Below are 18049 nucleotides of genomic sequence, written 5' to 3'. Positions count from 1 at the left end.
CAACTGTTACCTGAAGAAGTTATTTTTAACGTGGCATGCTCTCTGAAAGCCGCCATGAGATGCGGAAAGCCTGTGATTGATTTCATTATTGGGTTAAGAGTCGCAATATTTATTTATTTATACTTAAGGTGTGTGGCTTATTATCTTTGCTTGCACATTTTTAAGGATCTGCTGCTGTATTGTGCTTTTATGGTTGTATGCACATAACAGAATAAAGCTTGTTTTGCTTGATTGATTGATTGACAGGGTTCCGAAAAGGCCAAAATCAATACAGCCCCATATGCTATTTTCCAACTTTAGAACATCAGTCTATTTTCAATATCTAAATAAAAAAAGAACTCATAGTATGGAACTGAATAAATAATCCTGCTCCAAAGCTGCGACTTAAAGCTGTAATTCTTTAAAAACAAAACAAAAAAACGATACATGTGTTTTTGGGCGAATTGAAGCATGGACTTTAAATTGCATCAGAAGGTAAGTCCAGGCCAAATTTGGAAGTAAAAGGGATTTACGGTTTTACAGTTATCCGAAGACCAACAAACTGAAACCTGAAGCGTTTTGGAAGCCCAAGTTTTTACATGCTGAAACTAGACTATTGCAGAGTGTATTTTCCTGAAATTGCTACTTAACCTTAAGCCATTAGTCCGATCTGAAATCACAAATCTAGAATTTATGATATAGCTCAATCACTAAGCTGATATGTAAAAGATAAAATATGAAACTAAGTTTACACAAGAAGTGACCAAGAAATTGGTTTACAGTAGAACCCAAAATAAGGGAACATATGCACAGATTCATGAACCCCAACAGATATAGCATGACATTTTCAGGCTTCCTTGCACAAGTAGACCAACCCGCCCACAGGCGCATATGCACACAGACCGCTCACATACAGATTCCGCTACCTACAGGAAAGACATTCTAAACAACACAAATGAATATAAAAAACAAGCAGGAACACAACCTGACATAGGGCTATGCGAAGTTATAAATATTGATGCAAAGCGACTTTGCGTATTTTTTAAAAGGCAGGGAGCTTAGCAAGAGGAAATCTCAAAGTTTTAAAAAGGAAACTCAAAAGCAAAACAGACAGATTTTGGGAAAATGTATTCTTTAGTCCGAGTTTGTATAGTTTATTTAGCAGTCAACTAAAATGTAAGAGGTGGATTCATTTTCACTGTTCAGAAAAAAATGTCTTGCCAATCTTTTTAAAATCTCATAAAATATGATTACTTCGAACTGTCTGATGTGTTTTCCTTCTGAAAACTGCCCATGCTGCACTGCATGGGTTAGTGTGTTAAAATAAATAATAATGCCAGAGCACTTTTTCCATGACTTTTGTGAGTTATGTGGAATACTTATAATTCTATGCTCGGATGTGTATAACTGATTCGATATTATTGTATTTTTTTTTTTTAAATAATTCATGACACCGCCAATGAACACATTTTAAATACCACACTATTTTATTTTTCCATTAGAACAAAAATAACAATGTATTTTGCTTCACAGGTCATTTACCATATTCACCGTACAGTCATTCACCGTATGTACTTGCAAGTGTAAATTGCGATTCAAAGTTTGACAAATAGAAGGATTTGAAAAAGTAACTGAACTACGCCTGCGACAAGACAATATATACAGTATATATGCCCCTCTTCTGCAATAGAGTTAATTCCATGAAACCAATTCTTTCAATGCAGAGGTTTGAGAAATACAGAACACTAGGACTTAGTCATGATATCTTGCATATCCCCTGGACAGGCCCTTAATAGAGCATTAGATCTGGACTTGAGCTCACTAATGGTGAATCATGATGATTAAAGAACATGCAGATTTCCTCTTTCCCCAAACCTTCCCTGCCTGGACCCTGCCAGTTCCCTTGTTTCCCCTTTCTAGCTGTGAAAATTATATACTGTGCTCATTTAGAGCTGTTCACATTTAACTAATGTTAGAATTTCTTTGTCAAGTTTTGGTAATTCATCCAGATTACTTAACAATGGACATATTCTAAATCTGCCAACCCAAAATGACTTTATCATACTCCTTATTGGAGTGCTATTGCAACCAATATTTCAGTTGAACTCCCGCCATTAAATGCTGTCTTCCTCACATGTGAAAAAATAAAGAATCATTTCGAAAAAACCCAAATATAAGCATTTGGCCACCATGAAGCAAATATCTTTCTTTGGCAGCTTGCCATGGTCTGGCAAAGAATGCAGGTCATGAAACTGATTTCTCCTAGCAGAACTGATTCATTTAAACGCAAATTTCCAAAGTGCGAATCTTCTGTCAATTCTGATCACACATTCATCATCAAAATTGGAGCACAGATTGCTAGCTCACATGGTGAACAAGTGCGCTTAAAACATGGCTTGCTCTAGAAATGTAATATATTTTAGCACAAATACTAGGTTGGATGGAATCAAATTCACAAACAATATCAGAGTAATAAAATATTAACCAGAATAAAAGCTGCTGCAATTTGAAAATGAACAGATGGTCAGAAAGACATTGATTCACAACAGTGATTTCGATCATATGCATTTTACAGTGCCTTACACAGCTGAACATTAATGAGGAAATTTGAAGTTAGTGGTAGATAAAACCATAACATTCTTGTCTCTCCCAAAACTTGCAATTTGTGTATGATCACATGGTTGTCTTTGTTTATGTTGCAGTCCACATTGATTTTTGGGATAATTGTATCCCCCATAGATGTTGCTGCTGACTTTAACGCTAGGGCGAGGAAGCAAAAGACACACAATTGATGGACGGAATGCAGAACAAATCAAAACATTCACCCCCTGTCAAGAGATCTGGGTTAAATCCATCATTCTTTTGCTCACCATGCCACCCTAGTTTAGATCTGGCCATATGCAAATCAGTCTTGACCCTGTGCCTCATGGGAACAGTCCAGCCCGAACTGCTAAGCCAGGTCCTCCACGCTAACATCTAATATTTTTATGTTATGCTGTACTACCTTTTAAAGTGTACCATCTTCAATTTAGACAGCTGTTGGCTAAAGGATTATCTTGGTTACCAAAGCATTGTCTACCGGTGGGGGCTTCTTGTAGTTGAGCTTCTATGGCTTTTCTGTGTGTATCAGCAGTGGGATCTGCACTCAGTTTGTGATTATTCGTGATCACTCCAGATGTGTGTTGGGTTTCCCACCCCAGTGACACTGTTCATTGTACGGGTGCTCAGTGTATGAGGGGTGTGCAACTTGGAAGTGTATTTATTCCTAAACTCCTTGTCTTCCTCCATCAGTGTGTGTACATCCTTGTCACAGTAACTGTACCTTTGTACCCTTGCCTGGTATAATGGCTCTTAGTTCCTGGCATCTATAACGTGTTATACTTGCCCTGAAATCCATGTATTTCTGCCCAGCTGCCTCTGTGAAGGGCCCTCTGACCCATTTTCACAGTCTGATGTCATTAAAGTATACCACTAACCCCCTCGTATCCAATTAATGTTCTGTTAAGTCGTTTCATAACAATGATGTAGGAACAGGTAGAATTGTATTTAATATCTGACTATCCAGCCCACTGCTAAGGATGAGTGCAGTGCCAATATTCAGTGTCACATTGCATGTGCTGGGAGGATGTACCTAAAAATTATGAAAACATTTGATTTAGGGTTCAAAGTGAGAAAATCAGATTGAACCACATTGGGCATCAATCTATGTGAAGCAATTCATTACCCCCCCTCAACATCAGCCCACGTATGAATCACATCCATCCATACTGCATTGATCATCCCTTAGAGTCTCACCCATAACATTACATTCCTACTATCCAGCCCATTATTCAACCACACACTCTTCAAAACACTCATGTGGACCCCAGCCCACCAGACCAGACAAGACATGTAGGCTCCAGCCAGTTCATTCAGATAATGGATGCATGCACTGGTTTGCAACCAATTGGACAAGGAAAGACTACTGCAAGACCACACGTGTTCAAAGTATACTATACAAATGACAAATAACTTAACATTTGACCACACTATCATGTTACCCCATAAGTCTCAATACGCATTGGCTAAAATATACTTTAAAATGGGCTGTATGAAGTGCAAAACCATGCACCGTAACATACTCCCATATACAGGGGATTTAGAATCCCACTACTTAAGCAGCATACGCAGGGGTGGGTGCTGCTGGGGGTGTATGCAGCATAAAACTTGTTCATTATCCCTTTAGTAGGTTGAGCCTAGACAGCGCTTGGCTGTCTGGAAGATCTGTTGTATGTACTTTGTGGGATCTTGAGATCAGCCCTAGGACTTCTCTGCTTCCGCCTTTGCTTGGGGACTTTTTTTCTGTTCAACTGCCTCCATTTAACTGTCTTGATAGAAACCGACCAGTAGATGTCAATAAAACACCATAATTGCTTTCTGTTTGTTCAACTGCCTCTAATTAACTGTCTTGAAAAAATGCCCAGAAGAGGTCAGTAAAATACCAGAATTGCTTTCTGCTTAGGGACTTTTTTTTTCTGGCAACTGCCTCTTTTTAACTTTCTTGATAGAAAACGACCAGCAGAGGTCAGTAACATACCATACCAGAATCACTTTAACATTCCCTAGACTCCAGGCCATAGAAATTTGTCTTCCACGAGCACCTGTAGACAATAATATTTTTTTCAAATCTTGTATTTTCTCTGATATGACCACTGAAGGGGCTGATTTTATATTAAAAACAGAGCTCTGGGCAATACAATTTCCCGCTGATAGGCAGTATTTCTCTCCATGTGTTCCCATACCTGGCCTGTTCTGCAATTTGGTGCTTACTTTCCCTCCATGTTAAAAAACAGTATATGTTTCAGCGCCCAGGCCAATGTGCTGCATAGCTAAATACATATAAGGTCCCAAAGGCGAGACCGATTGCATTGCAAATGCTTGTTTATTTTATTTATTTATTTAAAAAGTTTTTTATAGCCCGTCCATGACCCAGGTGGGTATCGGAGCGCATTCACAGTTAGTGTAGGCAGGATACAAAAGTCCGACAAGAGCAATCGTTACAAATAGGTTCATGGCGTGAGCATGACGTCAGCATGACTTTGATTGTACTGGTCTCTAAACCAAAGCTCTTAAAAACCACATTAAGAGAATAGCATGATACTGCTTTTGAGTGGGGTAATGTGAAAAAAGAATGAACAAAATGAAAGATGGGAAGAAGTGATGGATCGAAAGAAGACTGAGGGAGAGATGGATGAGGGAAGGATGGAGAGAAAGATGAATGCAAGAAAAGCAAGATGGGACATGAATGGTGAGAAAGAGAAGGGTCGATGAGTGGGTGGGTGTATGACATGGGAGAAGGCTGGCCAAATTCATTGAGAACTGAAGTGTAAAAGGCCAAGATTTTTATCACAAACCAGTAAGGGAAACAATCGAATTATGGCTGGACTCACCACTTCAAGCGCTGAGTCAGTGCCATAAGGGATATATTGTTCAGAGTGGGGGTATGTTATTTTTTTGGTTACTCCCTCGACCGTATCTCCCTAACCACCTCAGCCTATCTTATGGACAAGAGAACTTAGAAAGAAGACGTGCCTCTTCTGGTATTTCCAAGATTCACTATGCAGTTCAATCATTCTTCGAACCAGCCACTTCATTCTGGAGCTCGTTGACAGTAGATGTAAGAACTAAACTTTCGTTGTTAGCTGTCTGTCTAAGACAAAAAGCTAAATTCTCGATTCTTTTTCTTAATCAAGCGCATTAGCTGCCTTATATTTTACATACCTGTTTCACCCACTTCATAAAAACATATGGCTTTTTCTGATTCCTATTTAAAGCACCCCAACAATTTCAGTGCCTGAGCTCAATATAAAAGTGTTAAATAAATTAAATGATAACATAACATATACCGCAGGGATTATAAATGGCACCAGTCCAAAAGGTGTTTGCTGTATCTTTGCCTTATCATGCAAAATACTAGAGCTACCATTTTTCCATCTCCTCTGATTATTTTTCCGGGGAGTTTCATGTAACGTGAACTCAACTCGACAGTATCAGTGGGCTTTATATGAGCACCTGGGGCCGTATTGCACATTATCACTGTTTGCGCCCGGTGCACATTTCATAAGGTGCGCCAGGCGCAAAGAGTGATAATGCGCCCCATTATGGTGTATGCGCTGCCTCCAGGGCAGTCACGAACTCGTGCTGCCCTGGGGGCAAGCGCATTCATGTAAAAACACGGAGCAACCCCGCTGTGTTTTCACAGTGCATGCGACACCCGCCTGCACTTTCAAAGGGGATTAGAGATCCCCTTGCAGGGGTGTGCAGTCAGTGACTGCACCTGCCTGCATGGGGATGTCTAGGGTGTTCCATAGGCCCGCCCTTTACCCCCTGCAGAGGGCTGCTGTCAGGGGGTGCACTGACAGTGCACCACCTTTTAAATGGCGCACTGTCGGTGCGCCTCCAGAGGCCTTTTTTTGACTCTGCGCCCGCGTGTGTATTATGGCGCAGGCGCAGAGTCAAAGGAATTCCCTCATTTGCATAGGGGACGCCCTTATGCAAATTAGGGAACCTCCTCTGTTGATAGAGCTGGTGCTTTATGTGTACCAGTGCTATTGGTATTATAGAAGGGGTAGCACAAGCGTTTGCGTCCCCTTCTATAATTCCAAAGCGCCCGTGGCGTGCTTAGCAGGCGCAAACGCCTGTTGCGCCCCTGGGGCACTATCTGTAATATGGCTACAGTTGCGTAAGAGATGGACACATTTATTTTTTGTTAGGCACAGGGAGATTAAGTGATTTGCCCAGAATTACAGGAGGTTGAGCATCCCTGCCTACATTTGAACCCGGTTCCCCAACTTTGAGGTCAACTCCTCTAGCCGTTAGACCACATCCTGTTAAAATTCTCAGGGTAGCACAAATATGAAGCATTTTAAGGGGCCACCATCCTTAGTCAATGATACAAAAGATTGTACTCTTATGATGGGCCCCATGCAATTGAGGAACACCTCAAAATTGTACTAGTAGCCTTTGGATTTAAAGTGGCAACTTTGCACCCTCCTGTTAAACTGAAGCCCAGACACGTGCAAAAACCCTTGTGCAGTCAGTGTAAAATAGCTTTTCATTGTTTCACATGTTCTGATGTGATGGAAGTAAGTTTTGCAGTGACTAATGTTAACCGTACTCGTTACATGCTTATGTCTTCCTTTAAGAAGCAACATTGCCTCTCCACCTGATCTACTTTGCAATGCACCTCCCTTAAAAGAACCCTTCAGCACGTGACATAGTTGATAAACTCAAATCATTGATGTGCACCAAAACCCAACATTCTGGTTTATAGCATACATCTGGGAACCACCAGTCTAGCACTGTCTGGCTTTTAAAGCAGCAGCTGTGTTGTGTTAATTGTCGCATAGTGGATTGCACCTTCTTTTTCATGCAGGACTTAAATGAGGTTAAAATGTTATAAAACATACCATTCTCATCTCCAGTACTCATCTTGATCAGAATAATATGTTAAAGTACTGCAATCTTAGTCTTCGTCTTAATCTTTATTCGATAAACCAAGAGTAGATCACAAAAGATACACAAAAAGAAACGGGGAAAAATACAAAATAAGAATGTTGAAAACATCTACAATAAAATTAATAAAAGACTACATACAAAAAAGTAAAAGATGTAAACGTCGATAAAAGAATAACAATGTGTAGTTCAAATAGGCTTGCAACCCCTGACAAGCGCTATAAGAAAGATAAAGTGCATTAATTCAGAAATGACATCGTACTGAAGATCCAACAATCAATAAAACATGTAACTCTCTACAAAATAAAAATGTAAAACATCATACTCCTTCTTAAAGCTAAAGTGCACTTAAATAAACTAGCAACTAAGTGACATGTATCTCGATCGTATCATTGCAATAAGAAGAATAGAGCAGCCTTACACCTTGAGAATTTATGTCTGTGCAGCAATGGTGATAGAAACCTCCTTGTGAACTGCATATAGTATTCACAAAAGAATACATAATGCTGTATGTTTTGGTTAGAATGCTCATTGCAGGGGCCAGTACCAATGGTGGCTCAGCGGGAAACATATTAACCAACGAAAAGAGCCTAACCTAAATCGAGCCAATAAGGATCTCTGGTACACATTTTCCACATATTATAAATAAGGGGAAATCATTGGCACAGTCTGAATTATACTTCTGTTAGTTCCCTTGAGGCCTGTCTATGCTTATCAAAACTATCCTGAACCCAAGATTTGTCCCTTTTCAGGATAATCTCGAACAAATAGGCACAGCCATGGACTGAAAAGCAATCCTTGATATATTTTAGCCATGGGATGGCCAGCCCGCACTCAGAAGACAGGCAATCGCTAATAACTGCTCGGTTAAGGTCAGTTTCATTATTTGACCATAAAGAGTACCATAGATCCAAAGGGGCAGCATTAATGGTATCCTGCATGTACTCCATGCCTAGCTCCTGGTGCAAGCAAAAATGCAGGTACAAGGGAGGGACACACAGTAACAGACGACAAAATCTATTCTCCTCCCAACTGCATGACACCCTCGTCCTTGCATCCCCAAATACCCATTCTATAAGTGAAAATTGGCAAACATTTCCTGTTGTATATCTCGACAATTGGAGCAATAGATTTTTCACCAATGGTCGTTGCGAGCGAAAAGGTAGTGCCTACAGCTTGAGTGTATCTAATAATACAATTGCTGATGCAGGTGTACCAGGGACACCTCTCATCGAAGTCTATACCGAGGTAAGAAAACAAGCTTACCCTATCCTATTTCTTCCCATCAATATTTAGAGTACGGGTTTTGGTATTTCTGGGACTGCAGATCATTGTTAATGTTTATTTAGGTTTGTTTCCAGGTCCAATCCTCTCATAAAATTAACATAACTGGAGATTAAACTCTTAAGGCCATTAGCCGTCCTTGCCAGAAGAACCGCATCATCTGCGTATTGAAGCGCAGGCATGGCCTTTTGCTCAACGTAGGGGACATCGACCTCGACAGATATCAATACTCTTACCAGATCATTTTTGTAGGGCAAAATGAGAATCAGAGCAAGGATGCATCCCTGATGTACCCCACGCTCAACTCTAAAAGGTTCAGTCCGTTCACCAGCATTAACAAATCTTTCAGATGCAGTGAGATCATAATGTAAAAGCCTCAGGAAGGAAACCAAATCCCCATCGACACCCATACTCTCTAAAATGGCCCACACCTTGGATCTACATACACAATCAAAAGCGCTCAACAGATCCATAAACACCAAATGTATAGAGGCGTCCTTTGCATATTTATAATTTACCACAATAAGATAGAGATTAAGGCACTGTTCGATTGTCCCAAGTCCCTTTCTAAGCCCATACTGGGTTTGAGATAGAATTTTATTTATCCAGACAAGGGCGCGATTCAAGACTACTCTCTCAATGATTTTTGCTGTAGAATGTAGAAGAGATTTTGGGGGGTAACACTTTACATCGTGGGCATTTCCCTTTTTAAAAATGGGAACGATAATTTTGGTGAGCCACAACAAAGGTACGCCCAAACAGCACACAAAGTTAAATACGCAGGTGAGGAAAGGGGTCCAAAACCCCAGGTTTTCACTGAATAAATCAAAAGGGATCCGTCCGAACCCGGCGCCTTCGTGCACCGGCTGTCAACATCCGCCTTAAGCACCTCTTCCACACTAAAATCAAGTTTTGGGCAAAGGAAGTCGGCTATTGGCACTTCATCGACAGCCCTGCTGCCAATAGCATGCATCCTCGAAAAATGTGCCAACCAGGCCTCTGCCGTAATATGAGCTGTTACTATATCTTGGGGGATCGAGAGACGACACTGACCACACTGCCTTCCAAAAGGCTTGAGGATCTTTAAGCTGACAAGCTCTAACTATAGACTCACCTTTCTCTTCCTTCATGGGCGATTTGCTTTTCTTTAGTGCCATTTGATAAATCTTTTTATTCACTGCAATTGCAACCTGGTCTCTGCAGGATTGTTTTAGGGCCCTATGCAATGATTCATTTGCCGCTCTACATTCCTTGTCAAACCAAGATTTAGCATAGGAACATGGCTGAATACAGGGTTTAGACAGCGTCTCTTTAATCCATGCTAAGAGGTCAATAAAGTGGCTAAGTGTAAGTTCTGGGTCTCTTATTTCTATATTATTACATGCATCTAGCAATGCTGAACTTCTACAGGCAACCTGAGACATGATGTGCTTCAGGTTTGCTGATCGCCATACCACCCTTCACCCAGCATCCCCCGCGGTTAGCACTTGAGGAAGCAGGGTTTTAGGGTTATTTCGCTTTAGCAGGACTGCTATTTACATTGCAATGGGGTTGTGGTCACTATAGAACTGGGCAAGCACTTCACTACTAAAAATGGTTGATGACATACATCGGGGGGTAAATACGTAGTCTATTATACTGCCAGCACCCCTTCCTATAAAAGGTGGAAAATATGGACAAGCAGAAATATGAGCCTTGTTAACAAAATCACGATCAGCCAGCAGGGAAAACAGAACACATCCCCTAGTGTCCATATCCTTATGGGTAACTTTTCAGGCAGCTGGATCAAAAATGATTGATGCTAGAGGTGGCAGATGCCCAAATTTAGCATTACAATCCCTTGCCACCAGCAGGTTAAAGGGACATTGAGTCCCGATCTCCTTTTCTATTAACAGGTTAATTACAGAGAACAAACCATGAAAATTACAAACCCCCTTGCTGGAAAAATTGTTATTATAAAAATTCATCATATAGACCCTATGGTTTCCATTCCAGCAAAGTCAGAACACCAGCACCTCCCACTGATCTAAAAGAAGGGGAGTAATATTACAGCCAATATTTGGTTTAAACCAGGCTGATAACTCCACTTTAGCCCATCCAGAAGGTGATGCTATCACTCGCAAGGAGAAACACGTATATCCATTGAAGGCCACTTCTTTCAAATCCCAAGTTTCCTGCATAAAAACGATATCGTAATCAAGGATAAGTGATTGCCAGCCTTCAATTTGAATTTTAGAAGCTAGGCAAGCAACATTCCAACTTAAAAGGCTGAGACAGGGAGAATATTCACCACCTTCAGACTCTGATATTCTAACTCCAGGCCTTTCTTTTAAAGTTGGGCAATTAACATGGGCTTGCGCCCTATAACCAAAGCTTGGTAAAGAAGGGGGAATACTCACTACTAAACACAGCTCCATACTCTATGGCGTCTATACAGACGCGCACCTTACTGTGCAGTCAATCATTATCCTCCAACCCTACCAGTGCCATATATCTATTTTTTAGGGGTACTGGTGGATGTACCACGGATCTAAAAAAGTCACAATTTGGTACAATGGGTCCCTCTACTGACAAGTGGCAAGATCTAAACAGGACTGTCATTCCAGCCCTAGCGAAGACCAATATTTATTTTACAAAGATGGGGCTATGAAAGTTGATCACAATATCGTCCCCATTGTATCGTTTTCCCAACCCACCAATCCCCCCACACGTCTTTACAGCAGAATCTCTTTTGAAAAGCCCCAGTGTGCACCTACATTAGTGTTCAACCAGTGTATTGATTTGTTCATAAGGCCCGTTTTAGATTCCAAGCTATCAACAGGAAGGCTAGGAACATTTCCTAACATAATTACATAGGGAGAAGACGCAGGAGGGAGATCAATCACTAGGAGGGGGACCAGGCTTGGTTGACGACTTTCAGCCTGGTTAGCCACCTGCTTGTCTATAAGTGGCTGCTCTTCAGAGTTTTGGTTAACAACAAACCGATCACCCCTATTAGCAGTGGTGCGGGAAAAAGGAGGCACTTGATAGTACTGGGTTCCCTGGGAGAAATTTGTTATCCTTGCAGCCGATGACTCAGACAGTTTCGCCTCAATGTGTGCGAGCTGATCGATAATAGGGTGCAATTTACTATCGCAACAGGTCACCTAAATGGCTACTAAAGAGCTTCCATGTATTTTCTGTACTAACATATGATTTCGCCGACAGATCCTCATTACAGGGCCTTTTGCAGAGCACAGGTTTGCCCTTAGCTGTTGGAAGTTTATTGCTCACGGCGCTCGCAACTTTTCGCCTACACTTTGATTTAGGCCCAAGATCTGGGTCAGATTCTTAGTCTGGGGCCACCATACATGTAAAATTTTCCACATCTTCTTTGCCTATAACTTAAGGGTGTAAAACATCATCTGGTGTGACAATGCTAGCTGGGCCTTTGATCCCAGGATCGGCCCCAATAGTTAGGACGATTGGGGGACTTAGTGAAGAAGAAATAGATAGCTTTGAATGAGAAGACTCCAAAGGACCACCTGTGGTGTTACAATTCGCCTGATTCAAGGGTCGGGCTGGTACGGAGTCCTCCAAGGAGAGGGAAAGACATCGCTCAGCCAACCTAATCTCATTCAAAACCATGTCCATGGCCCATGTCAATTAGTTTTTAATCGTGGAACGAGTACATAGTGGTGGCGTGATAGGTATGCCTGAGGTACCCTTCTTTTTTTCCCATGTTCCCTTGGCCAATAGAATAGGGGATGTAAAAAATAAGGCAAAGGGAGAACCAGAGCACCCAAAAAGCTAAAAACAATCAAAACAGTACCTCTGTTTAAGGGACCTCCTCAGAAATGACCCAGATGGAAAGTGCTAAGGAAATGGCCCAGCGCAGCCTATTCTGGCTATGACGGGCTAAGATGGGCCCATCCTGCTCACGTCCCGCACAGCAGGATAGCTCCGGTAATCTTATGGCACTCCAGTGCCTAGCCATGATGTTGTGGCCCCTCATCCATGGACAGAAGACAGCAGCAGCAGTGGGACTGGGAGCCCCTGGTGAGCTATGCAGCAAGCATCCCGCGCAGCAGGATTGCTCCCGTAACGTATGGCGCTCTGGTTCCTAGCTGTGATATTGCGGCCTCTCCTCCACGGGCCGAAGACAGCAACAGTAGCAGGACCTGGAGTCCCTGGTGAGCAATACAGCAAGCGTCCCGTGCAGTGGGATAGCTCCTGTAATCTTATGACTCTCTGGCACCTAGTCGTGATGTTGTGGCCCCTCTTCCATGGGCCAAAGACAGCAGCAGCAGTGGGGCTGGGAGTCCCTGGTGAGCTATGCGGCAAGCATCCCGCACAGCAGGATTGCTCCCGTAACGTATGGCGCTCCGGTGCCTAGCTGTGACATTGCGGCCTCTCCTCCATGGGCCGAAGACAGCAACAGCAGCAGGACCTGGAGTCCCTGGTGAGCAATGTGGCAATCATACCCTGTCATGATCCAAGGAAATGTAATATAGGCACCTAGTCATAATAATTTCAAGTGAATCTCACTGTTCCTAACACTGGCTCAACCTGTAGCCCATCCTTCAACTACATATGGGTCCATTCAGGCCCCTATTATCAGTGGCTCAGACAATGGGCTGGAGTTTCTCCAACCAAGGAGTTACTGCTACTGGGGATACCCATAACTCTGGGAGTGGGGAGACTCTGGTCCATTACGAGTTGGCCCCTGATGGTCTACTAAAAAATGACCAGGAAATCAGTAATTCCAAGTCCGATACGCTTGGTAATTCCTCATTTTGTGCCAGACTCCCTCACAGAGATTCAGCTGCTTTTAGTAACTGAAATCTCTAGATGAAACTGCTTTTACTGGCCCCATCAGAATTAAGAGACCACTCTTAACGAGACTCTTAGAGTTTAATTTATACAGACAAATTCCTTGTATGGTCCCACAGCTTTCCTTAGGAGCCTTTCACTGGTGCTGCTGAATACTGAGGTAACCTAAGTCCCTAATCCACTTCATGCCTTTTTCTACCAATAACCTACACTCCCTCTCTCATTATCTCACTCCTGCAGGTTCCTTTGCACCCTTCTTTCCCCCCTTATCACTGTGTTTCTATAATTCTCTTCCAACTCCTTTCTTCTTTTGACCCTTTCTCTCTCTTGCTCAAAGACTATTGATGAAAAATAAGTTTCTATCCCTAAAATGAGTGTAGGTACCCACCAACATCAACCACTAGCACAAATTAAACACTGGTTTCATTATGCTGGTACAATGCTTAAAGGTTCCTCAGAATGGTAGACCAATGAACAAGCCAGGCCGAATTTTGCTCTCTCGGTAAAATATAGAATGGTTTCATATCTATTTAATGTTATCATATGTAACTAGAACTGCTAAAGCTCATGAGGGAGTAAACAGATATTATAGCAGAGCGATCTTGTTCTCTTTCAAACTGATTTATTTTTACCTTTCTTTATAATAAATATTGGCAGTGCTGTACACTGCAAAATTTCTGTTTTGTCCAAGAGCTGAAATGAGTTCAAATTAATATTATTTAAACTTCAAATAGACCTGCTATGTTAGAACAATATCCTAATTCACTTCAAAGACAAAATAAACAATTGAAGGGCCATGTTTTGCAAGGTTTCAAGTTTAAGGAGGAGTATCAAACGTCTCTGGCCTTCTATTGAGACCATGGATGTCTAAAAGCTGAAAAGACTGTGGCAAATCATTGGTTGTGCATATACTCTCCGACAGTTATCAAGGTTGAGTTTACCTTGCACCGCTAATCATTTGCATGTCCAATATATAAGTTTGTCTTAGCCTAGTGCTCCTGTTGTATGTGTGTGCAGTCATTTTACTAAGAACATTGAATAGCTAAGGAGCACATGGGACACAGGGTGGAAACATGCTTCTTTAAGAGCCGAAATCACAGAGAAACACAGGTGTCCAAATATATTTCATTGAAACGGACAATATTTCACTGCACTGTGTTTGGCTGGAAAATATGAAGGACTCAAAGTGCCTTAAAGCTGAGTCATCATGAGGTAAGGGAGGTTATCACACCTGAAAGCAACGATTCTATCAAATGTAATTGTGTTGCACCTCCTCATACTCACAGGCGCCCTATCTTGGGATAATTGGTAAGAATTGATAAGGATTCTACCAGAGTCTGCTGGTGGTTCCACCCATTCTGCAACAGTTGGTAAATATCGGTGAACATAAAAACCTTATGTTTCAATTAGATTGTGGCAGGTCATAACTGTTCTGGCAAGACACCTGTGAGAGTTAGCTTGAAGTTGCCGCTATCTCAAACAAATTGTCTACCCTTTCAGTCTCACATCACATCTGCCACCTTTGCCTACTTAAAAAACAGGTGATTTAGAATTACATTTGCCTAATCATCAAAACATGCTTACATCAGATATCTATGGAAATGATTGGGAATTACCAAAACGTCGTAATTACATGCGTATATTACGTTGAGCTATCAACCATACAGACCCTCCCAGGGATACTGTGGCATAAATTGGTAAATTTACCAGCACAAAAATGGGAATTTAGCCGCGCAAAAACTGAAATTTCAGTATTTTATCTGGTCTATAACTAAGGCAGAGATCCTTCAATGATGGGTAAAGCCCTCATTAGTGGGCTATAATGCTATATTATGTAATCTCCTAGAATTAGGGTTTTGGGGAAAGCTACGTAATCACTATTAGAACATTAGAATGTTGAGAGCTCCACTGAAGACAATGGCGTGGCTCCGGGCTCAAAATGGCTGCTATAAGCCTGAAGCGCCAATATTGAAATGTTTGTCTTTCTGTTTCTCTCTTTTTAATTTAGAACATTCTACTCTCAGTGGGTGGAATGTTCTAGTAGCCTTATAGCCCTTCCGCCTCGTGCTATACTGGCTGTTAAAGGCCCTCTCCCTCGTTATAGGCTCTCACCTATAACTCAGGTTCAGGGCCTTTAACAACCAGTATAGCCCTCAACAGCAGGCTATAAGGCATATTACAGTTTTCTGTCACTTCAGCCATATAAGTATTAATACTATTTATGACTTCTGTAACATGTCAATCAATTGTTGACTAGTGTGAAGATAAGATCTATATACTGTAAGACTCTCCTGCAGTGTTGAATCAGAAGTACTATGGTAATTCCTTTGTTAAGTGCATGCGTGACAGATTCTCTGTTACAGTTTGTTGAGCGATTTTTTTATCTTATCTGGTAAAACTTACCTAAAATCTTAACATGTTGAGTCAGGTGCCTTACTCATTACATCCATGTAATTTGCAAAGTTTGACATTACAGTTCTAACATCATAAATTGATATATCCTGCTTGTGAGTGGTCAAGTCACTATCAGAGCTGTTTTCTAGGTACCAGCTAAATCTCTCATCCTTAGCTCCTACGGCTTGACCTTGTCATTCTTTTACTGATTTATCTATCTATACCTTTGTTGACAGGATCAGCTGTGTGCCCTCCCTGTGACAATGAAATGAAATCGGATGCTATCATCGAGCACCTTTGTGCCAGTGAATTCGGTGAGTGAAACGTCTAATTCCCTTGTCATTTTTTACTAGTTGGAAATGTCCAATGCATCTTGAAGAGATTGTCATTTGAGGGAGATTGTGGTCTTGCCCCAGAAAGAGGATAACTAGAATGATTCCATTCAAAATTTTAGTCTATTTTAATGTGATGATCCAATGTGGTTGATCAGCACATTATGACCATTTTTATCAAATGCTGCTAACCGACCCAATAAAGGAATGTATAAGCTTGTCCCTGGTCTCAGACTCCCATTAGATATTCCACGGTGTCAAATAATGTGGGATCAGCCCTGCTCTGTGGTCTGAAGCCAGATGGGCTATGTTGTGGAAGGCAGTACGAGTAAACACTATTGCTTCCAGATCTTTTGTGGTGCACAGTCTGTAATTGGACCAATGCATCACGATCAGCAATCAGCATGTGTGTTTTTTATGATTAAAGTGATATTGGTCTTTGGGTTTCTGGAGACTTCCTTGTTGAAGGAGAGCACAGTTAAGAGTTAGCCATTATGCTTCAGACCAAACTGATTCATGATGCCTTGTTACCTTTCCAAGGCCTGGTTTGAGTTTGGGTGGGAACAGAAAGTTGACGGCTTAATATAATCTTAAATTATTATTTTCACCTGACATATAACCACTCTTACTTTTCTCTGCCTTCCATTTCAAGCATCAGAATGAGGTATTTGAGGTACTTGGCACCTCTAGTTCCATTTACTACCTGCCTCATTCAACAGTGGTAAACCATCTGGCAAGCAAAGCAGTGACCGTCAGTGTAGGCTAGAGGTCTTGTTTAGCATGGCTGTTAATGTTGTGGAAAACAACAAACAATGTATAGACTCCGCATCTGTCTTCTCCTCTTTGTGTACCTCAAATAAGAAAAGAAACCTGAATTCTGATAGCTTTGTGTCATGTAAGAGTTCATTCAAAACTGTTTATTTCTGGAACTAGCCCATAAAACATAGCAGACAATTTATAAAACATCATATTGATAAAGAAATAACTATAATATCAAAAGTCCTATGAGAAAACAGCCAGGGTTTAAAATATACATTGTCAGCAATATGGTACAATTTATAAAAACTATTTTAAACACAGTAATAGCAGCATGAGAATAATTCATAAGATTACAAAGGATACAGTTTACAGGAAGATAATGCCCAGCACTCATAGGTTTGTACAAGCGAGTGACAGCATGGCTGTTAATGTTGTGGAAAAAACCAAACAATTATAGACTCTGCATGTGCCATCCCCCTATGTTTACCTGTTATATTAGAGTTATTCGCCCACTTTCACATGTCACTAAATCCATTAATTTTTCCCCAATAAAATATTTGATGAATGGAACATTAAGGGAGACCCAGCTGTCATCTATTAACAATCAAGCCAAATTACAAGAACCACCAGGTAAAGCCAGATTACTACCTTAATCTATTGGAGCAAGGTAATGAAAATGGCATACACAATTATTATTCACAATTTCATATGTTGGACATTTACACACTTTGCCGCAGCTCGTCTATTCAAGGTACTGATGGTTTCTGAAAAAACATAGTAACAGGAGAAGCCATCCTGTCTTTTTCCGTAAAATGATTTAAGGGAAAATTAGGCAAACCCCTTAAGAGGAGACCGCATTTTTTACAAAAAATGAACACACTAACAGAACATGGAGGAGAGTAATATCTATGACAGAATGAGCAAGCAAAGACATCAGTGGTGCAATTAAAGTAAAATCAGAAATAGCAGCAGAAGTGACATAGTGCCTTTTGATC

At 41.2% G+C, this 18049-nt stretch overlaps 1 protein-coding gene across 1 annotated transcript in view; it reads left to right on the top strand.

Annotated features, from left to right (window-relative positions):
- The window catches only part of SFRP1 (secreted frizzled related protein 1), a 191893-nt gene that overhangs the window by 47067 nt on the left and 126777 nt on the right, over positions 1-18049 (top strand). Inside the window, exon 2 of the mRNA XM_085633216.1 lies at positions 16200-16277. Coding sequence (XP_085489342.1) covers positions 16200-16277 — 78 coding nt within the window. The remainder of the gene's footprint in view (positions 1-16199; positions 16278-18049) is intronic.

Source organism: Triturus cristatus, chromosome 11 (assembly GCF_964204655.1).
Source record: "Triturus cristatus chromosome 11, aTriCri1.1, whole genome shotgun sequence".
In the NCBI taxonomy this organism is placed as follows: Eukaryota; Metazoa; Chordata; class Amphibia; order Caudata; family Salamandridae; genus Triturus; species Triturus cristatus.
Note: the sequence above shows the minus strand (reverse complement) of the source record. Positions and strands in the feature narration are given on the sequence as shown.